Source organism: Dermacentor andersoni, chromosome 11, assembly GCF_023375885.2.
Source record: "Dermacentor andersoni chromosome 11, qqDerAnde1_hic_scaffold, whole genome shotgun sequence".
NCBI classification, from domain to species: domain Eukaryota; kingdom Metazoa; phylum Arthropoda; class Arachnida; order Ixodida; family Ixodidae; genus Dermacentor; species Dermacentor andersoni.
Window position 1 is genome coordinate 16114404 of NC_092824.1, and position 23496 is coordinate 16137899.

Consider the following 23496-nt stretch of genomic DNA (forward strand, 5'->3'; position numbering starts at 1 on the left):
AGGACCAGTGTAATTTGGCGGCGTTATTTGGTGATCAAGGAATGAATAAATTTCTGAGATCTAAATAAACACAACCTTTCTTGTTCACGCCCGCCTATCTAGAGGACGCATCGATCGAGTTTCTCACCGAAGAGATAAATCGAATTTGGGAGGAGGGAATTGTACCGGAAGAATGGAAGTTGGCGAAGGTCATACTAATCTCAAAGCCCGGTAAACCGCCGAGCTTGGACAACCTCCGTCCCATCTCACTGACGTCATGCGTAGGGAAGGTGGCCGAGCACGCCATCCATAACAGAATTGCCGAGTATATCGAGACCAACGACCTTTTCCCTCACAATATGATAGGTTTCAGGCCAGGTCTCTCCACCCAGGACGCCATGAAGCTTATCAAGATCCAAATCCTGGAACGCTGCACTCGGGACACGAGAGCCATCCTTGGTTTGGACCTGGAGAAGGCCTTTGATAACATCCGTCACGAGTTCGTTCTCGACGCCATCTCCAAACTCGACCTAGGCTCGTCCTTCCATGCCTTCGTCAGGTCTTTCTTGAGCAAACGATGCGCCATCCTCAAGGCTGGAGATTTGGAATCGGAGAAAATGGAGCTGAGCAGAAGCGGCACCCCCCAGGGGTCAGTCATCTCACCGCTCCTCTTTAACATCCCAATGGTCGACCTCTCAAGATACCTAGGCAAGGTCCAGGGCATCAGTCACACGATCTCTGCAGACGACATCACTGTCTGGTGCGCGGGTGGCAGTGACGGACAAGTCGAAGCCGCTCTCCAAGAAGCTGTCGACACTACAGAGCGCTTTCTAACCGACACGGGAGTCCGGTGCTCCCCAAAGAAATCGGAGCTCCTTCTCTACAGCCCAACTAGAAAGGGCCGCAAGCCACAGAACTGGAAACCCCCCACTGAAATTGACATTAATCTCTACGCCAAGTGCGGAGATCCCATTCCCAAAGTCGCGTCCATTCGAATCTTGGGAATGACACTCGAAGGGGCTGGCACGAGTAGCATCACCATTCACAAACTAGCAAAGAGGACGGATAGCGTCATCGGTCTAATCAGGCGAGTAGCTAACAGAAGGAGACGTCTGAACGAAGAGAATCCGAAAAGGCTAGTCCACGCTGTCTTGTTATGCTATTTCACGTACGTAGCGGCCATGCACGTCTGGAAGAGGGCTGAGTGAGACAAGCTAAATGCCGTGATAAGGAGGGGTATCAAGAGAGCGCGCGGACTACCAAACTACACACGCACCGACCGACTTCTGTAGTTGGGTATTCATAATACCCTGGAAGAAATCGCAGAAGCACAAGAAAGGGCACAGATTCTCAGGCTCTCCGGCACCAGGGCAGGCAGACGACTCCTAACAGAGATGGGCGTCCCCCGGCCACTGTCGAAGACTCCTACCAGGGCCTTCCGAAAGAGCAGAAAGATAACATAATCATATCGCCCGCCCCGCGCAATATGCATCCCGAGCGCAACGTAGAAAAAAGGAAGGCCAAGGTGGTGGCGCTCCTACGCCACGCGAGAGAACTCCCTGGCCGCAGCTGCTTCGTTGACGTGGCCCAGTATGGCAACAGCAACAATTTCACGGTAGTGTCGATCAACCACAGGGGTTCGACAGTTGATGCCGCTTCGGTGCGAAGCATGTTGTCGCGTGCGGCCGAGCAAGTGGCCATTGCTTTGGCCCTCCTGGACGACAAACTTGCTAATATCTTCAGCGACTCCAGGGCAGCCATCCGCGCCTTCAGCGTTGGCGCTGTGTGTAAAGAAGCCTGTCGCATTCTCGACGGCAGAAGCATCGCCACACATACCCTCACGTGGTCCCCCGCTCACATGGGATTCATCATGGGAGGCCCCACAAACCTCAATGAGCTGGCCCACTCCAAGGCGCGAGGTCTCGCTTTCCGCGACCATGGAGAACTCCAACGCCAGCCCGCAGTGGTGGAGAACAGAGATCAACCGACCACATACAATGAAATTGCTCAGCACTTTTATCTCGGCAGGAGAGACTTTCCCCCTTCCACACAAGAAGTTAAATAGAGCGCAGGCATTGATCCTCAGATTATTGCAAACAGACTCGTAGCCCAGCCCGGCTTTATACCACAAGCTTTATCCCGACATCTATGCCACTAATTCTTGCATGCACTGCAATGACATCGCTAGCCTAGACCATGTGCTCTGGCGTTTCCCCTCGTTACGAGGCACAGAACAAATCAATGAGGACAAGTGGCTTTCCGCTATCAAGAGCCCCGATGCCGGGGCGCAACTATGGGCTGTCCAGAGGGCTCACGATGCGGCGGTCGGGCATGGCCTGACTGTCCCAACGTGGGAGCGGCCCGCAGCGCGCCGAGTCGCGTACCTCAGGACCTTCATTAAAGTTTTACATCCATCGATCCACCCATCCATCCATAAGCAAAGGATGAGCACCATCCTGACGATATTGTGAACCGACCGTAGATAATATTGCGTGGATGAAAAATACCGAATCATCGAAAGACTCTTTTCAAATAAGGTGGCGATGCACTGTTTCGCTGCCGACAGCCTTATTTCGTGCACCGAGCAGAAAATTACTCGTCATTTCGTGTTCCTGTGCCTTAAAAAAATGAAGGTTTCGCGAAGGCGGAATGCGTGTGAGTATTGGGTGTACCGAGATGAGTGGGGCTTCAAAAAGCTGCCAAGGTGAATGTGTTCCATTCAATAATGGCGGAGCGTCAGAGAGCAGGAAATACATTTTGCTGAACATTAGTTAACCCAATTTCGTGAACAGGCAAAAGTGGATCAAAAGCCAAAACACATCACTGCATTTAACAGGTAATCTTGGTTGCTCACACACACCTCTCTTAATTTTCTTCATTTATATGCCTCAGAATGAATGCTCTACACTTCGACACATGCCAGCATCTATGAAAAGTCCAGGAGCGACTGTAAAGAGTGCTTTGCCTCACGCTGACCTACATTGAGGCATAGAACCCTACCATGCGCAAGAGCAAAAGCTTTTTAGCTTCCGCATTTCCCTTTTTTTAAATTCCAATTAGATGGACCCTCCAGAACCATTTTGCCGTCGATGTCGGCGTCACCGCGGTGTTCCGTATAAAGTCCAAGGGGGATAACACTGTCGCCGCTCGTCGTATGCTGTGCGTGCGGGGGAAAGCACGCGAGGGAAGCCCAACCTGGCGTGCCCGAAGGAGAAAGTGGAAAGCGAACCCGCAGTTTTCCATCGCGCGAGAGGCCGTGGGGAATGGGAGGGAGGGGGCCGGCGTTGTGCTCAGGTAGTCACGGTGGATATAACTTTTTTAGCATGTTTCGTCACGATTAGCTCAACGTTCTGCCATTCCAAGTCAGAACCGTACCTGGGGATGTACAGCACCCGCTCTGCAACCACGAAGCCAACAGACACGAACAGGTTCGACGCCGGCAGAAAAGGCAGCACGGTGAGCAACAGGGGCAACAGGCGACCAGGGCAGGGTTCACCGCAGCCTTCTTCAGCCATGTGACCGTCTCTCTCGGGAATCCGCCGGTAATCGTCCTTGATGAAAAGAAGAGCAGATACACACGTGTAGAATGCTTGCACTGTACCTTTCACTGTGTGCCCTTGCATATAAAGAGTAGCGTGAAAGCGCAGGTCGCCAGATATGCGCCTTATTCTGCAACTTTTAGGCCATAAAAAGAAAAACAAGCGTGGCGGAGATCATAGTTCCACATCTTCAGCTAAAGCACTTGAAGAGAAGAAAGTGGCATCGATCACTGCAAATGTTCAGATTTCACCTACGCATAGTGATATTCAGCAGAGGTTAATTACTTCTGGCACACATCGAAATTGTTAAACTAAAGTGACACAGCGCTGCCATCTTTCCCTCACAGCACCAATGCTGACACTATTACCAGTTTCAAGTTATCGGGGCCGAAAACTGTGACTAAACGCATTGGCCTTCAATTTAAGACCTGATACAACACTGTAATTTCACAGCTCATTCTTGCGGAGATAAATGTCCGAGATGGTGATACATCGGTAATGTGGCTAAGTACCTCTTCTAACATTTCGATGATACATTGAGATTATACCGTCTTAAGGGTGGTTACCATAAAAAAAATATGCTTTGGCGTTTGGCATCTCTGTGTTTACACGTAGCCTTCTAACAGGCACTGCAGTCCTTGATCCCTTGCTGGCCGTTATAGTCGGGTATATTTCTAGCTGTACACGTGCATATGTGCGACTCATGACGCATGAACATTGTCGGGATTGTAGGCTGTCGGGTCAAACATCGATAGAAAGAGCATTGCAAATCTTCGATGAAACCTCTCGTCACTGTGGCGCATCACCTGCCGTTCCCTCATCGACCCCTCTCAGGAAGATGGGTGCTATCGTGCATGCCCTCCTCCAGCCGACGAGCGCGGGGGCTCGACGAAGCGCTACGTTCTCCGGTCGCGTCAAGCGAGCGTGTCCGGGGCAAATTGCTCGGTGCCAGAACTCGATAAGCGGCCCTAACTTACGCGCCCATTTCACCGAACGCTATTCTCCGGCCAGCGTTCAGCACTCTCCTCTAAGCTCTCTACACTCCTCTCCTCACGCCAAACTTCCTCTCCCGCTCTGCTCATTTGCATGTGTCCCGCAGCCACGTGTACACAAGCTCTTTGTCAGCAGCTGAGCCGCGACAGCTCCGTGCGCTTTTCCTCCCAGCAGGAGTTGGAACCTTCTGTGGCGCCGCCCTCTGAATGCTTCGCACGCGAAACAGCAACAATTCTGCGTCGAGGTTTCGCTGCACGATAAAGAATGAAAGGTGGCCGAAATTTTATTCTGAGGCCTCCGCTAGGGCATCGGTTGTGCCCCGGGAGTTTGTCATACACATTGAAACTTCTTTGATCAGCCACGTAGTGAAATTGCGTCAAAGAACTCGAGGGACCAGACGAAGAAGAACGACAAGTACACAGGGCGCACTAACAACTGAATGTTTATTCACTGGATGTGCAGAGTAAGTACTGGTTGAACATGAATAAACTAGAGATAGGGAAATATAACAGACATGAAAAAACATGACATGGTCAAGCCAAACGCGCATAAGAAAAAACGGTTCCTGCAAGGAATATGATATATTTCTGTGAGACCACGACCCACGGCTTGCTGACACAACAATCACCCAGCTTTTCTGTTTCTAGGGCTTCAACAATCTCCCTTGTTAGCTTCTTTGTTGACATGGACATGATGCTAGTTTTTTTTTTGCAATAACGGTGTGCAGCCTCAGTCCCTACAACGAATACCTAGATGCCCTGATATATTTTTTTGTGTGATACTTATGTTCTTTCAATCTGTCATTTAGGCATTGTCCCACTTGGCCTATGTGTGACGCGCCTCAGTGCAAAGTCATTGCGTAGTCCTCGTTTTGAGAGCACGGTACAGGATTATCGCGATGATTATTAGTGCACACAGATTCCATGTTTTTTTTATTAACCGCTCTAAAGATTTTTTGCTAGCTTGTCCGGTGCGGTAAGAACCACCTTTACTGCCGCCCTTTCCGCCACTTTTTTCAGGTTATGAGAAACGTAATCTACTAAGGAATAGAGGATACATTCCTTGTACCTTCTTGCGCTCTCACACGGTTGGCTTACGCATCTTTTCTGGAACTGCAGAGAGCGTTGCTCCCGGTAATCCTGCTTAGGCGACGAACCTGCTCATCGACACTCTTTGGTAGCCGATGAACGCATGATTTCTTTAAGGCATAGTCAAAGGTTGAATGAATGATGCTGCGTTTTATGAGCTTCGAATGCGAAAAATGAAACCTTAAGACCCGTTCTTTTTAATTTTTTTTTTGCTATAGCCTGGAATTCCCAGCGTACCTGTCTCGATGAGAAAAGTGGCCCTAAATCAAGAAAACGCAAATGGCAGTGAACAGGAAGCTCGTGAGCCGCCATTAAAGGTGCTAGGCACTGACGATAAACTGAAATTAGTTCGGAAGACTGCTTGTGGAAGCCTTTCTCATCACCTTCTAAGACTACGAAAAAAGGTATCAACAAGTCTAAACACGCGTCGTATTTGCATGGGTGTTAGTCGCTGTTGCAACACTCTGTCTAATCTCGCTAAGCAAATGCCACTCAAAACGGGAGCGATGTAAGATACAGTGCAAATACCGTCCTTTTGTAAAGAGATGTCCCCATTCCACTCCACATAAGTGGAGCCAAGGTAGGTGCTTAGCAGCTCTAAGAACTAACCTAATGCAATACCGGAAGCACTTTGGAAGGCCACCGCCCAGTAGGTGTCTATGCAGTCTGGTACGCTAGGTAGAAGGGCATCCTGTGGTATAAAATATAACAGATCTTTGATATACGATAAAAAAAAGACAGCAAACCCATAAGCCTTGCAAAACGCTGCCTTTCCGCAGCCCGAGTGGCATGCGGCTTATTTGCCTCCTAAGCGTAGAGACCGTGCATTTCTTACGCTTTTCCTACGCATTTGCTTTTGTTGAATTTCCCCTCTAGTAGTGGTCATTCTCCACTTGTATTTAACGGTACTTGAGTCAATGGTTTTCGTGCTTTTTCAGGGTTTACATTTTTATCCCCTCTTGTCCTGAATGTTACACTTGTACATATGAGGCCAATATATAATGAATCCGAGGAAAACACAAAGAAAACTGTTTAAAGTTTTTATATTAAATGCATAACGATACGTTAAAGGGAAATTAAAGTGGAAAAAATAACTTGCTGCCGCTGGGAGCAGAACCCACAACCTCTGCGTTACGCGTACGGTGCACTACCAATTGTGCTACGGTGGTTGCTCTTCCGACTTGCGCATTCTTCGGTGTTTATATGCAAAAGAAGTCACCCTGGGAGCATTAGCTAGTGCCATTCAAGGCCAACGTGGTGGATGTGAAACCCTTTTGACTGATCGCGTCACGTAGTACTTGAACTTCAAGGAGCAGAGAGCTGACCACAAAACCCTTGCATACTAACGAGGGTATCGAACCTTGCGAAGTTGCTATGCACTGAATGAGAGGGGAACTGAGAGGCCCTATTTTGTTAGCGAAAACCATATGAAGCCAACAGATAACAAAGCCAAGGAAAGTATACAGTCGAACTCCTTTATAACGAAATGCTTGGGGCCTCCGAATTCATACGATCGTTATACAGGTCAATTCATTGTAAAGGTCGCGCACCACACCGCTCACTATAGAATTGGAACAGAATTATTCCTTCCTTATACAGGTCACTTCGTTGTAGCGGCGTTCGTGGTAGAGGCGCTCGACTGTAGTGCAAATGGTTAGCAGTTTTTAATTGAAGCGTGGAAATGATGACCGAGAAGGAAATAAAGTGAGCGAAAAAAACAACAACGTTTGCTTCAGTTCCCAGCGGCAGCAAACAATTTTTCTCCTCGTCCACTTTCATTTACATTCGACTAATAATTTCTACACTTACATTAAACAATACAAGCAATTTTCCTCGTGCATTCGTTGGCTTCATTATCCGTTGCCTTGACATGGCTGCGGCTAGCGAAAACCGGGCCCTCTAGTTCCCGTCTCGTTCATCCTTGCCCATACACATTGTGGATTCACGGGTAAAATAAAGTTGCATGTCTCGTGCCCTGTGCGCCTTTGGTTCGTACACTGTTTGTGACGCTCATCGCCGTTTGCAATGAATTAGGCAAAGCGGAAGTGACGTTTCCCGGAAAGTACACGAGAGCGCCCCTGTGACCTCTAGGTTGCGATGTTAAATAAACAGAACGTGGTTCTCGGATTGGTTTAGCTACCGTGACCCGCGACGTAGCCCAATACCTGGGTTGGCCGCTAAACTCTCGCGCGAGAGAGGCACTGTTGCGAATGCATTATGGGTAGACTCGCATTACGGCTCCGACCTGCTCTGCGAGACACGGGAGCCTCGTACTCTGCAATGCACGACAGGGCTTCGTCTAATCAGCGCCCAACTTCTCGGAGCGGTTCGCGTCGACGAAGAGATCGTAATTAGCCGCCGTCCGTGCGCTGACCCTTCACCACGCCTAACGAAGTGGTAACTAAGGCGAAAGCCCACTACTAACCGTTCTGGATAGCTTACAAAATTGAATTTGGACTATCGCTGAAATCTCCTGCGACTATTAAGGGCTGTGATTTCGCAGCGGTTGCGACCCTATTTAGTAGTGACCGGAGATTATGCTTATGAGCGGAAGGAGAGCTGTACAAGTTGAGAATGAAAATGTTTCGTCGAATTTTTCCGTGGGGGATGATTTCAATTAACTGTGCCTCGAGACCGGATTTCTTATCCGAGTTACAAATTTTGACTTCGTGCTCCTGAAAAGAGGTGTCTTTCCTGACGAATGTGGCGATACCTCTGCCATTTTCTCCTTTTTGGCTAACCGAACGGTAGCCCGATAAATTGACCTTCTCACTAAGTGTTTCTTGCAAGAGCAGGACGTGCGGCATTATCGCTTGTGCTTTGATGAGCTGCAATAGAGCAGCCTTGTGCCTTAAGAAGCTGGCGCAATTCCACTGCCAGATAATTAGGTTTCCGGTTTGTCCCGCCATTTTGATTTCTATTGAACTAGCAGAGCCTGCAGGGGACTCGTGTTATCGGGATCCTGCTGTACTTTCTTAGCTTTTGCAGTGGTGCCAGTGGAGATGCTTTTGATTTTGCTAGCGTCTATCATTTTCATTTTAGACTCGAGGATGCCAACTCTACGTGTTAGGTGAGAGATGTTACTGTCCATATGCTCGACAGTGCTAGATTGAATAGCTAAGGCCTCTCTCATCTGCGTGAGCGATTCCTCAATTACCTTCAAAGACGCGAGTATGTTTGGCTCTGGCTTAGGGTCCTGAGCGGGGGACTCGTCAGTTTGCATTGGCTCTCTTTCCGTGGTCGCGGGGGGGGAAATAGCTTTGCGCTTATTCGACCCTTCTGCTTGAACTGGGATGGGTAAGGCTACTTCGCGGGGTTCACGCGAGTTACGGAAGAGCTCGAACTCAGCCCTCAGCGTTCGTAGTGCCTCTTTTAGCTCTGCATTTTCCTTCTTAAGCATTAAAATCTCAGATTGCTCTCTTTTATGCTCTGGCGAGATGCCCTGTGTTACCTTTTTGCCGCTTGAGATGTTTATCCTGGCCTTGTCTGCCCAGGACATTGGTTCCTGGATTCGGACCCTGGAACCCGATCGTCCTCTCGAACGGGAGCGTCCGCTGCTATTGTCGCTCCCTCTGGAGCGAGAGCGCGATCTGCTGGATCGCCCTCTGGATCGCTCCCCACCCGGCCTGGGGTTATGTAACACGAACAAAGAAAGGAGCCAACCTAGTTGCAGCGAGTACAGACCTAAACCTGACGCTGGTCTCGGACCCACGTTTCCCCACGAGGCTGGGAAACTCGGTCGCCAGAGACACGACCCCTGATCTCAGCTTCACTAGAAATGCTGTGGCCACGTGGTCCAACTTACAGGAGAACTTGGGGAGCGACCACTACATAACAGAACTCAGGATGGAAATAATAGCAGCTCCTCCCAAAACCTATAAATACACGGACTGGGACCTCTTTAGGAAAATAAGAGGTGAAGATGAGGCAGTATACGACACGTTCAGTGAACTGCTTGTACAGATACAAATGGATGTCGAGAAGGCCACCAAGGAAATAGTTACGGATTTTGATGCCCCAGGGATGGACGCAAGGCTAGCGCATCTCCTGGAAGCCAAGCGCTCTCTCCTCGAGAGATGGAAGACACAAAGACTCAATCGCAGGCTACGGAAAAAGATCGCGGAGCTCAATAAACTCATTGAGGAGCATTGCTCCGAACTTAATAAACAGCAATGGAGAGACGCCTGCTCGGCAGCGGATGGAAAAATGCGCAAATGAGGCAAATGGACCCTCTTTAAACATCTCTTAGACGATGGGCAATCCAAATGTAATCAGAGACTAGTCATAGACCGATTAATTAATAAGGAAAAAATGGAAGGCATCTCAGAGTCCTCCATATTTCGGAAACTAGCGAACAAATACCTTCCAATTGGCCAAAGCCCAGGTTCTCCCCTCCCTCAGTATGAGGGCGCGCCTGCCCCAGAGCTGGACGTCCCCTTCTCGGAAGCTGAGATCAGGGAAGTGCTGCACAATTTAAACGGAAGGTCTGCCCCAGGCCCCGACAGAGTTACTAACCGGCTCTTAAGAAATTTGGACGACAAAGCAATTCAAGCTTTAGTGAAGGAGATAAATGAGGTATGGGAGGAGGGCGTTGTACCAGAGAGTTGGAAGAAGGCCACAGTGGTCTTAATCCCCAAGCCAGGTAAATCACCCAGCTTGGAGAACCTCCGTCCTATCTCCCTTACTTCTTGCATTAGCAAAGTAGCGGAACATGCAGTGCATAACAGGATATCGAGACATATTGAGCGCAACGAACTATTCCCGTACAATATGGTTGGTTTCAGGCCCTTGCTTTCAACGCAGGATGTCATGCTCCTGCTGAAAACACAGATAATCGACTCTCAAAGCAAAGATGTAAAAGGGGTCCTCGCACTGGATCTATCCAAGGCATTCGATACAATTGCACATGACTATATCCTTCAGGAGATATCGGCCTTGAACTTAGGAGTTAAATTCTTCTCCTTCGTTGCATCCTTCCTCGAGAGCAGGACGGCGGCGATAAAGTTGAGGCAATCAGTCTCGGAATATTTCACACTCGGAAACAGGGGTACTCCCCAAGGGGCAGTTATCTCACCCCTTCTGTTTAATATAGCAATGCGCAAGTTGTCGGAAAGCCTTGCAGCAATTCCTTACGTAGGTCACGCATTATATGCTGACGATATTACAATCTGGTGTCCTGGAGGATCGGAGGCTACGGTCGAACAAGCTCTGCAGGAGGCTCTGGATGTTACAGAGTCTTTCTTGAAAGGTACGGGACTGGCACTCTCGCCTGGAAAGTCGGAACTCCTGCTGTACAGACAGGCTAGACGAGGTGCTAGGGGACTCACCCCACTCGATCAGGTGCCCATTAGCGTTCGTACCAGAGATGGGCACACCATCCCGAGAGTCGACTCTATCAAAATACTAGGGCTTTCAATAAACTCAAAGGGATGCAACGCTAAGACTATAGCCCAACTCACCACGAAAACTGAAAACATTATTAGATTAATTATGAGAGTGTCCAACAAGAAAGGTGGCATAGGCGAGGATATACTCCTTAGGGCTCACCATGCTTTCCTCATCAGCCATGTCATTTACATAGTCGCGGCCCTCAATTGGACGAAAACAGAAATGGATAAATTAGACACGCTTATGCGCAAAAGTATCAAAAGGGTGATCGGCGTGCCAATCACGGCTAGCACAGAGAAACTCATGACATTGGGAGTACACAACACAACTTCGGAATTAATAGAGGCACAAAGATCAGCACAAATTATTAGATTATCAAACTCCAAAGCAGGCAGAAGACTTCTGGATGCGGCAGGCCTCCGTCCTAGCTTCAATCAGGGAAATATCACGCAACTTGATATTCAGACAAGGAACTCCTTTATTGTAGACCCTTTTCCAAGAAATGTCCACCCCTAACACAATAAAGGTCGAAGGTTAGCGAGGGCTAGAGCTTTCCTAAAGAACATATCCGGAACGGAGACCTTTGTTGACGCGGCGCGACACGCCAGTGCCAACAGGTTCTCCGTAGCCGTAGTCGATGACATGGGAGAACTCCTCTCGGCAGCCTCGCTGAAAACCTCCTCGGTCGATGTTGCAGAACAGGCTGCTATAGCTCTCGGATTACTGGACTCAAAACGCACTACGGTGTACACGGACTCCCGAGCAGCTGTTAGAGCGTTCGCATCGGGATTGATAGCCAAAGAAGCAGCCAGGATTCTAAACGGCAAACACCCGTCTGACATTGTTCACCACATAGTCTGGTTCCCAGCTCACATGGGACCAGATGTATTACCGGGTCACCTGAACCCCAATGAGATAGCCCACGACCGTGCGCGAGGTTTTGTATGCCGCGACGGGATGGTGTCTCGGGAGAGTTCGGGAGAGCTCGTCCACAGTGATCCACTGGTTACTTTTCATGAAATCACCTCTCATTACAGAGGGAATAGGCAGAGTTTTCCTTTCCCCCATCATAAACTCAACAGGCCACAAGCTAGCACGCTTCGCATGCTCCAGACAGGGTCCTACCCCTCTAGGGGCTTTTTGAACATCCTCCACCCACTCTGCCCAGATTGTGGCACTGAATTTAGCTCATTAAATCACATGCTCTGGCAGTGCCCTGTGTTACAGGATTTTAATACAGAAGAAGACTGGACGAAGGCCATTACAGACCCGAGGCAGGACGTCCAGCTCCTGGCTGTCCAGAGGGCCCGTGAACGAGCGGAGAGGCATGGCCTCTCTGTTCCGACATGGGGCTAGCCAACGGCTGGGTAGGGACCTACAGGCCCCCCGCTTAGCTCCTCAGGACCCCAATAAAGTCGTTTGCTGCTGCTGCTGCTGGACTATCGCTAGCTAATGAGCAAGCGAAACTAAAAAAACATTGTCCATCTATGGTTGGGTGCACTTGTTTCCGTATCAGTTCGCTCCAGTCGATGTACAGTGTTTGCTGTATTATTGCTGTATATGCTGTATATGCTGTTATTGCTGTGTATGTATTATTGCGAAAAGTGCAACTTTACTGCTGCTTTATTTCAGTCACACCCGACGCAACATTGGCTCCACAATGAACTTGTGGTCTGCCACTTCGAGAGTGTGAATGCTACACGGAATAAAGAGGCTAGAAAGACTACTATAGAGTGCGATGACATTACGACCTTCGTAGCGGTAGGGGATCAGTTTCATCGCCGCACAATATACTGTCGACTATGAATCTGAGGCTCTTGTTCTGTAGCCGCTTTTAATGGCTCCAGAACAGTAGTTAAAATATATATATATATATATATATATATATATATATATATATTTTTTTTTTTTTTTTTTCATCGAAACTAAGACGAAACTGCTGTTGCAGTCGCATAATTTCGGTATGTCCGTTTATCTCAACGCTTCATATGTTTTGAGTTATTCCTTTTGTTACGACATTGAGGACGGTGCTCCAATGACAATGCTTTTGATTTTTCCCACCCACGCCCAACTTGATGCGCTCGTTGAAGTTAGCTGCTGCCATTTTGTGCTGTAGCTGCCGTGTGGTTTTATCGAGCCGCGTTTCTGTTGGCTTTCACGGCCAATTTGCTTGTTGCACTTTAAGCATTGTAAAACTGTGAAAACAATTTACGGCAATGCTTCCGCAAAGGCACGCTCTTCGTAGGTTTGGCCCAACCGAGTGTCACCTGGCCAGAAATGCGCGGCCACTACGAATACTTGTACACCATTTCCCCCTGTGGCTCCTGCAGTATATGCTTCACCACAAGGCCCACCTCGGTTTCCTTCCAAGGGGAACGAAGCAACTCAGTGTACTTCTTGGCGGCGGTGAGGTAGATGCTGCTATAGCAGCCGCAAACCAATGAATGATTACATGCTGTTGCTGTCATTTTTTATTTTAAGATATCGGTTTGGACAGTATACAGAAGCCAACGCTCACGGCTGGGTGATAATATGCAAAATGCAGACCCTCTTCGAACGCACTGTGAGTAACCTCGCTCCCGTCGCAACTTACGAACAGCGCCTGTGCATCGACAAGTTGGCTTACGCACTTATAAGTATTAGATTGCCACGACTGGTCACCATGTTCTCGACGAAACGTGGTGACCGATGAACAATCTCTATTACCTCCAGTAGACGAATTTCTGGTGCGAAACCATTCCTTGGACCACACTAGGCAAGTGCCGCGGGGGTCTGACACAGTCAGCGCACCCACGCTAAAGTCGTGACCGAAGCCTTCGACCCGCCCATCGATGGTCACGACTAATAGTGATATAAGATGCCGTGTGTCACAGAGTTCGAAATCATCAAACGGGAGCTTCAAGCAGAGCGAAAAACTAACGTGCTGCTATTGATGCAGCTAGGTATCACTTATGAGTAGCTGCAGAAGTATGCAGGGCGTGTTTTTTGGACTATATGAATTTTTCATGCAAAATTTATATAAATATAACCGAACGTGACGTCGCCGCAAAGGAGTTTCTTGGCCAGGGTGACATTCTTTGCCGCGAATAACTTGAGCTTCAGTGGTGTGATGGAAAAAAAAATCAATTATTAGTTTTTCAATATTCCTGGGTCGCAGCTTTGTAAATAACAAATTTAGAGGAAATCATGTTTTAACACAACCTCATTTTTTAATATCTTGGAAATGGCACTCTAATCCGAGATTTTCTTCATCGAAATTCAAAGCTCAATCGAGGTAATATTGAACTTGAGAGCGTTTTCTGCTTACGTCAGATGGAACCGCACCGTAAAGTACTGTGAAACAATATTTCCACATATCTTCACGATATTTGAAATCCAGACACGGCACACAACCGCACCTGCTTACCGGCAAAAGTGTTCTGTGCGAACGTTACGATATAGCACACATTGGTATATGCGTGTGTATAACAAGGCTATGTCGTATCTTTTAGGGTTGGTGAAGCTTGTTAAGCAGTCGTCTGGACTGCTTCTTTTTCTGGAAAACATCAGAGACAGTGAAATAAAAAGAGTGATTGATTGAATAATATCAGTACCTACCTCCACCGCCTGAGATGGTATGTTTAAAACTACGCAGCGCATCTCGTCGTGGGACGTCTTACTGCTGTTTTTCACGTGGACCATGTAAACGCCAATCCTGGACTCAGCTTCAGTGTTGCTCGGATTTTTCTTTGAAATTTGAATACGAATATCTTGAACTGTGTTCTATTATCAAGATTCCTAAAAAGTGAGGGTGTACTAAATTGTGTCTGCCTCCAAATTTGCCACTGAAATAACTGCTCCGAAGGCAAATGAAAAAAGTTAAACAGTTTTGTTATGTAGTCTTCTCAAGTTCACGTAATTAACGGCAAAGTTTGCCAGCCTCGCCTAGGAACTCCTGTGCATAAGAGGCAAGTTCGATGCGCTTTTTACAAAAAAAAAAAAAAACCTGCACAGAGAAAAAAGATGCTGCATATATCCAAGGAACTCCAACATCGTGTATCTGCTGACGCGACAAGTAAGGAATCGACGTATCGAAAATGAGCATGCTTCGCTTTCTTTTTAAAGCCTGCGACTTCGCATGTCTCGCCACACAGGCGATAGATACGTGTCGCTTATCAAGGACGAGTCTTCCTGGCAGGCCGAGGTAATACACGAGGAACGGAAGAAGTTAACTCACCCTTCTCGCGTGTGAAGCGAGTAACGATCGCCAGGCGAGTGCTGCCAGCGTTGCCAGCAATGCCATAGTCGCCAGGTTCCTGGGGTCGTATGGTGACTCCACAAGGGGGATGCTGCCCATCTGCCAATCGTACGACAACGTGCGTGGGAACATGAGGAGCCAGGCGTTGAAGGCGCAAAGGTAGCTGTACGTCAGCAGCCTGGCATGGGGGAGAAAAGGAGAAGAGAAATGCAGTGTCACATGGCGACTGCTTTTCGCATTGATATGCACAATTCGTCGTTGTCCTGGTTGTTGGTTTTTTGCAGTTTTTTTCTCTTATTATATGAGATGTAATGACGAGGAGGGATAGGCCTAGGCTCGCAGTGACAACAAAATGCAGGGACTTACTTCTCTGTTTCCTAGTGGTAAGTATTACCATTACTTCAACTAACAAAAACGCAAAATAAGTAACTATTTCTCAATTGAAGTGATTCTTTCTTGTTTTTTGTCTCTATTCGTCCCCGCTAACATAGGGAATATTTCAATACCACTGGCTGAAGCAATTGCTCTTCCCGTATTGAACATCGGGCCGTGTTCATAAAACACACATTTCGTTAGTGCTGCTCGCCATTGGTCGACCGCGTTCGCTAATCTAGCATCAGGGTTGGCTGGCAATTGCTCGTGCGACCAATTCTAACTTAAGAGCTCTTTGTGAATGCGGGCCCTCTTTCCTTACAGTGTACAGCTAAGCACAGTGGACACTCATATAACATAATAATATCGTGCAAAAATGTTGCATTACGCCTAAATTGTAATGCTCCAGCATTTGTCTGCTTTCGTTGCTTGTTATTCCTTTTTCTCTGTAGCTATTAAATACTACGAAAGCGAACCTATTTATACTAAAGCTTATTCGTACGTTAGAGGCAAACTGTGTCGCCGACTACATGCTGTTTTTTGCTTGGCGTCACTTGTTGAGTGAAGCGCCGTCTTTTCTGCTAAAGCTAACCGTAAAGAAAAAGACCGATGAAAAAGAAGGAAATCTGCTACTCGCGATGCATCTCTACGTACTTTTCATATTAGTTCTGCTGCAAAATCATGGCATGCTTTCCTTGCTGCCGTTCTTTAGTTTAGGTAATACATTCATCATTGCCTTACGGCGGATCACTTCATTTCATTATGTACGTACTTAACACAAGCGCAACATAGTGAACGGAGGATTCTGTAATAATACCTGTCGCCTAGGTGTTTGCAATCGCAGTGTTCTTCTCACCTCGTCGAAAACACCTTGGAGAACGAAGCTGGGTTGTCCATCTCGGAAAACTCGGGCAAGTTCCCATGCAGCATCCATAGCCTGAACGATAGCAGCGTGGCCGACTGCCCAGGCAGACAGTTATAATGAAAAGGCATCGGTTAAGCCAGTCATAAACGAGGCAGATTCACAATCACAAGCATACATCTTGTCATGCGACATTGTACAAACGAAATATAATATAGTAACTGGTACACTGCTCAATGGTTGACTGAATTCAAACAGAAAACATATATTTGACTCGGCATGACAATCACAGCAGGAAGCGCAAGTGCTGACTGCATAAATAAATGTCGCATGCGTCATGTTTCTCGTACATTAACTCAAGCATAATTAAGCGAAATATTTTATGAAAGCTAGTATGGCATTATAGGACCCTAAGATAGCGTTGTTTGTAAAACGTTGTGTGCTTATCATGTCCAGTTGTGTGCTTATTGATGTCCAAGGCGTCGGGTGCGAAAATGATGAAAGCCTGGAGGTCATTTCAGTTTTTCGAGGCTGCTGCTACAGATGAGCCCAAGTAATTCTTCGTGGAACACATAGCTGCCCCAATATTTTGAGCGTGAACAGGTCATGTAAGTGAGGCGCTTGTTTAGTTCAAGAGACCCGAGAATAACGTCCACTGTCAAAACTAGCGACCACTGTGGCTCTTTTTGTAACTCGATCATACGCACTGAGGTGCCCGTTCTATTCCTTTTAATTTAAATACGCAAGAGAAACAACACACGAGAAGAAACAACACGTGGCAGCTGGCCAGCAGCTGCCTCTTCGTACGCGCGCGCTCACTTTACATCGAGCACAGTGGCACAGCCTCGCAGTAAGCCGCGCAAATGAATGACGTTTTTCGTTTCGTTTAAATGTAGGTAACTGGATGATTGTTCCTCGCCAAAACGCCGGTGACACTTACGCGCAACACAAATAGCAATACTGGCAGTACTCTGGGCAGAACAAAGTCACAGCAATACAAAGGCATAGCGCTCATGCTGTGCTTGACGACATTGCCAGCAGAGAGTGCGCCCGGTCGAACTGAAACAAGTCACTAATTCGCACCTGGACCCACGCCGACCATCGATCCGATTGTCCGGGGCTTCGACGCGTACGGAATGCCCACTCGCCCGAGACACGGTGGCTCTCATTCGCGGGTTATCTTGCTCGCGGTGCTGTGACGTGCGCCCGATAATGCTGCTGACGTTATTTTGGGATGCCTTGCGAGCTGCTTCCATTGCTCAACGAAGAACCCACACCACATTTTCGGAGCGGCGGGACACCGCCCAGTAATTACACGTAATAACATTAGGGTGGGGTTCATTATCCCGCCATTTGTGAGAGCTAACTTCGAAGAGATTAGGGGAATGTGGCATCGGAGGAAGGCGTTCGCGGAGCGCCTCGCGTAAATGAGCGAACACTTGGTACATGACGTCCTTGAACAAATGCCGCCGATAACCCGAAATATATATTTCAAAAAGTATCACAGGTGATTAGACGTACGTCTTATGCAAAACGGGTAGAATTCTTCTCCTCCATCAATATAACTCAATGGTAATTACAATAAAGCAGTCGTTTCGGCTTTTCACCTAATTACAAACGAACGGAAGAGGTAAACGCGTTTGTTCATCAAATGTAACGCGACAATGTTTGCCGATGGTACCATAGCTTTTGTTAAAGATTCTTGCAAAATATTTTGTGTGAAACCTTGGCAAGCATACTTTTCTGCTGTGAACTTATATGTTGTCGCTCTGCAACACCAATTGGAGTTCTGCCCTTCAGTGTCCTGCGCTCCAGTCACGTCATCCGTCGGGGTGCCTGATTTGCAATATAGACTCCGAGCTGCAATGTGCCGCTTTTGTTTTGTCTGGTACTTCTATTTATTTATTTACTTATTTATTTATTTATTTATTTCACAATACTGCCGGCTTCCATATGGAAGCCCTGGCAGGAGGGGTACAAACATCACGTGATTTTAAACTTCTTCCTCAAGGGGAAAGAAAAAAATAATAAAAAGACAGCCTAATAGGCAAGGCAAACATGTGTAAATAAACAAAAGAAATACGATGAGGCTGTCACATTGCTGCCAATAGGAAAGTCGTAATAAAAGAGACATCAGAATATGTAACACAAGTAAAAGAGACAAGGAATACATGACATTACAAGCACGTGTGTACTGCAGATAAGAAGGAATCGGGAGGAAGTCGCACCAATACGTTTTGAATCAGGAATTTTTCGCACGCCGAGAGTGAATGTGGGGTTACACGATTCTGGAATATTTTCTGCCGCATGCGGATCACTGTAAGCACGAGCCGGCGTTGAAGACTTTTTTGTATGACCGCTCCAGCCCCAGTAAATATGTGTGGCATTGCGTCCGAAGAATTAAGGTCGAGGGTTCGATCTCGGTCATGGCGGCCAAAGATAGATAAGGGCGAAGTGCCAAAAAAAAATAATATCACAAAACGTTTGCTTTGAAAGTTGTTCTGGAGGTCCCCACTAGGGCGCGCCTTATAATAATATCGTGGTTTTGGCACGTAATACTCAGCAATCAATTTTTTTTTTCACGGCACCATTATATTACAGCTAGCCAGAATCTAAGGGTGTTGTTTCGTCATACTTCGTAATTCTGCCTTCTTGGTTACTATCAAATATATGCGCCATGTGTGGAAGGAATGTACTTGAAGCGCGCCTTAAATAGCCGGCGAAAATTTTTGTGGGGAAAGTATAAAAGTAAGCGAAGTTGACAAAAAAAAAATAAAGAAAAAGAATGAACTTATCAGAACTCCACTTTTCGCAACTCAAGAGTTTTTTTCGAGAGTTTTCGAAGGCAGCTTGGAGGAAGCATGGATCTCAAAATGTTGGAAACTCTGCTAACAGACAGGGTAAAAGAAAGCTGCGCGAATTTATTTTTATCGGAACACTGTTCGAAAGCTCGTCTCTAACCAGGAAAGGCGCACTTACCGCTGCTGCCAGGGTCAGCACCAGACGATCCCGCACTATTCGGTTCGCACTTTCTCGTATGCAGTGGCGGCAGATAAACCTGGAAAATATTCACATGGCGGTGTGTTCAGAACAACTCCGTTGTAATCGAAAATGCCTTCTGCTATCATTAATCTAGCATTGAGCACTCTCGCAACGATGCTAAAGGCTAAGTGAAACGAAATTTCACCTTGGCTAGATTAGCTACAAATGACTATACTTGGTTTACGTCGAAAACAATCTCGGCGAAGCCGTCGGGTTCGTAAACAGTTTTTTTGTTAGCAGCCTTTAAACAGCACCTAAGCAGACTACGTGTGAACCTGATGGTAGCCGCTATGACGAAAGTCCAAGCACGTCGCCTTCGAGATTCTTCAGTGCACCGTGAGCTGCCGCGGGCGCCGACTCATCTCCAGCGAGCGCTAATGAGGACGCTTCTTTTTTTTTTTTCAGTCTGCGTATCAAAAACAGCTGTTTCTACCCATTTCTTGTAGTGTTGTTGCTGGCATTTCAATCGTCAGTTTTTTGCACGGAGGCTCCTTTATATCGGCACTATTTTAGACTACGCTTAAAGCACGCTCCATTATTTTGTAGCCGTTGGCCTTTAGGTAATCTTCACGTTTTCACTCATTTGTAATGTAGCTCTACAACGTTGCAGTGCCTTTACCGCTGTTTCCATCCCGTGCAACCTAAGAACAGGCCCTCGCCTCCATTCTTTAGAATTTGTCGTAGCTTTAACATATTTGTTCAAATATTCCTTTCTACCACGCGAAGAATTCGGGTTGAAAAAGTAATTCAGAAGTGTCTGCAAGTATTGAAAGTACGAAATGTCCTGCTACTCGACTACCAAAATGCAAACTTCTGTATGCACAGCGTACTAGATGCCTCCGTACTATGGTTACAGAACGCAATAATGGCCGATTCTTGAGCTTCAATGGGGTGCCATGCTTTCAGTGCGACTACTAGTCATCCAGGAGTAGAGCAGGTAATAAACCTGCTATTATTTATTCTCTTTAGATGAGATCAAGATGTGGTAGACACCCCGCTATCTTTTACACTTCAGTATTCGCTTTTTCCGTTAAAGTGCTATTCATTACAATTTTTGTACGAGTCTCACAATGAAACAAAAAACAAGGTTCTCACGGAATATCACTCCATATTGTAGTTTCTTCGTAGCCCCTTCCATTACTTCGTCTTTTCTTCGGTCTCGTCACGCTATTCAAGTAAATGCAAACACAGGCACTATATCTTAAGATGTCGACGGTCTCGGTTTTAAATTGCACTGAGAATAGCGGATATTCAAGGCCTGAATTCTATCCACATACACATACCGGAGCGAAAGCTGCTATATCCAGCTTATTTTTGAAGCGTGGCAAATAGTCAGATGAACGCAATATCAAAGCCTCAAACTGCCTCCGAGCGTACACCTTTTGGGACTTCACAAAGGCGATTGCGAGATAATGTCACGCTTCTGCTCCCATTTAAGTCGCACCTTTCTCGCAGCGCCTGAAGCCTACCATTATTTAAATGCCGTCATTATCCCCTTCGCTCAAGCGCGTAAATTTCGCCAGCCAAACGAGCACATTCTGTTTTTCTTCAAGCGTATTTACTCCTGCGTATACCATCGTTTTAGTATTAACTGCGGAGAACGCAATGACGCCTGACAGCAGGCAAGCAAAACATTGTCGAGGAAGAAGAAACCACCCGAACAAAACGGAACTTGCATCAGTGGCATGCCCAAATCTCAGAAGACAACTCCTGTCAATAGACGCATGCGTTGAGTTGCTTTTAAGCAATTATCCACAAACAAACGGCGCTCTCGGGCCCTGAGCACCTGCAGAGAACTCCAAGTTGCCGCTATCCTAACTGCTGTTAGAACGGTGGTTTATCGTCGCCTCAGTGACACTTAAAGGACAAGCCCGGTTATCTGTATTTTAGGCCGTTCAAATAATAGTAGTGATATATATTCATCTGAAGCGTAATTCCAAATTGAACACGCGTGGTGGTGTTCACCTGATCCACTGTTTCTAATCAAATGTTTTCTCTTGCAATAGTTTAAATGATGACTGACTTGTGATATTCAGATTCAGATTGAGATCTACTGCTTCCAAAAAAGTAGTTACAACATCATAAATATACAGACGATTTGAATCGCAACATATAGACCAGAGCTCCACTCACGCGGGATACGTACTGGACCACGAACAAGGATTCCATAAAGACGTCTTTACTCATTCAAGATTTCCAGGCTCAGCCTGGTTCACCTCCCGGACTTTCCCTTACAACTTCTCTCTTTCTCTCCCTCTTGCAACTGTGTTAAAGAAGTGCGTACTTTAGAATCTGACGAATCCTTAAAGATTAATATAAATTGTGGGGTATTACGCACCAAAACTATGATCTGATCATGAGACAAGCCGGACTCCAGATTATTTTGACCATCTGGAGTTCCTTAACGCTGCACCCTATGCACGGTACAGGGACGTTGTTGCACTTCGTCCCGATCGAAATGCGGCCACCGCGGCCGCATAGTGATCGAGCGATCTCCTTGTTAGCAACTCAAAGCCATAGCAGCCAGGCCACCAAGTTATGAATCTTTGATTGTCTTTAAAAAACAGTACCTAATAGTAAGTATCTACAGTGAATGTGTTCTATATCGGTAAATCTGAAATTTCACCTGTACGTTTATTTATTTGTTTTGCAAGGCTTATAGACTGGGAATTCCAACCGGCCAGTGCGACGGTAGAAGAGAACACAGATTCCAAGCACGAGCGCCAAGCGTTCGTCGTCATTGGTAAAATTGATTAATTAATTAATTTATTATTGCTTGCTTGTTTGGTGGCAAGGGTGTGCAGTAGCCCAAACATGATGCCGGGAGTACGAATACGAGCCGCAAGAGTGCGATGCGATGAGCGCGATTTGGTAATGACGCTTCCGAGCATTTAAATTTGAGTGTGTTTGTGTGCATGCATTTGGGATGAAACATTCTGTTGTGCAATGGTTAGGGCGTTCCTTTTCTTCGGTTATAAACTGCGATAAAACTGGGAGTTTCACTGCATCATGGCCCATATTCTCAATAAGTGCTTGCGCTCAATGCGTTCTTGGCAGCGAGTAGCGATGTAGGACATATTATTAGCGATGGCGGTCCGCCAAAGAAAAACAGCGCTTACGAACGAGATTTATTATTGCATAGAAGTTACGAAGCTCTTGCTATGCATTAAGCAGCTTTGGCAAAGCATCAGTTGGCCTACCATCAACTCGCCGAGCTTCTTAACAGGTATACAGGGTGTCGCGCGAAAAAAAATAATCCAAGTATTCCCAAACGACGGCAGACAGCTTTACCTTGGTTCTGTCCACCTACGTGGCAGTTGCATATTGTTAATGTTTGGCTCAAGTTACGTAGGACACCCTGTAATGTAAGTGTGTGTATGAATTTAAAAAAAAGGCAACTCGGCTCAATGCAATTGTTCTGCTGGGTGCATGAAGCTTGCGGGCCTGGCGTTTGACATCCCCGAGGTTTCGATGGGTGCAATATAATCTTACAACTTCGTGCGGCCACCTAGTACACCAGTTGATGTTATTTGTGCAAATTTATTCTTTTTAGCAGTGCATATAGCCAATTTTGGAGTCTTCTATACGATGTGCAGCAACTTATACGAGTTTGTTAGAGATATTGAAGTAGTTGTAACGTAAAGATTAAAGGAGAAACCGCAATTCATCTGCTCTTCGAGTTCTTGGACTGTGCTTATACCTTAGCGGTTAAACCCATGCATACAAAGAAATCTAAAGACATTAGCTTGCTTGTGACTAGTTTGCTCATTGTTAACCTTGTAATGATGCATGAAAATACGCACACCACAAGACAAAAAGGAGAATGGTCTGGTGCTAATTTCACCTATGTATTTCACGACTACATCCTAAATTACAAATCTAGGAAGGCATACACATGCAAAGCACCGTGAATCATAGGCCGGAAGATCTCATTTATATATATATATATATATATATATATATATATATATATATATATATATATATATATATATA

General features: G+C 46.6%; 1 protein-coding gene across 1 annotated transcript in view; it reads right to left on the reverse strand.

The window, feature by feature from the left end:
• LOC126517684 (protein O-mannosyl-transferase TMTC1-like) overlaps window positions 1-23496 on the reverse strand; it is a 279424-nt gene that overhangs the window by 82185 nt on the left and 173743 nt on the right. Inside the window, exons 5-8 of the mRNA XM_055064442.1 lie at window positions 19438-19516; window positions 16453-16556; window positions 15204-15402; window positions 3355-3530 (exon numbers count right to left, since the gene is read on the reverse strand). Of these exons, the coding sequence (XP_054920417.1) occupies window positions 3355-3530; window positions 15204-15402; window positions 16453-16556; window positions 19438-19516 (558 nt within the window). The remainder of the gene's footprint in view (window positions 1-3354; window positions 3531-15203; window positions 15403-16452; window positions 16557-19437; window positions 19517-23496) is intronic.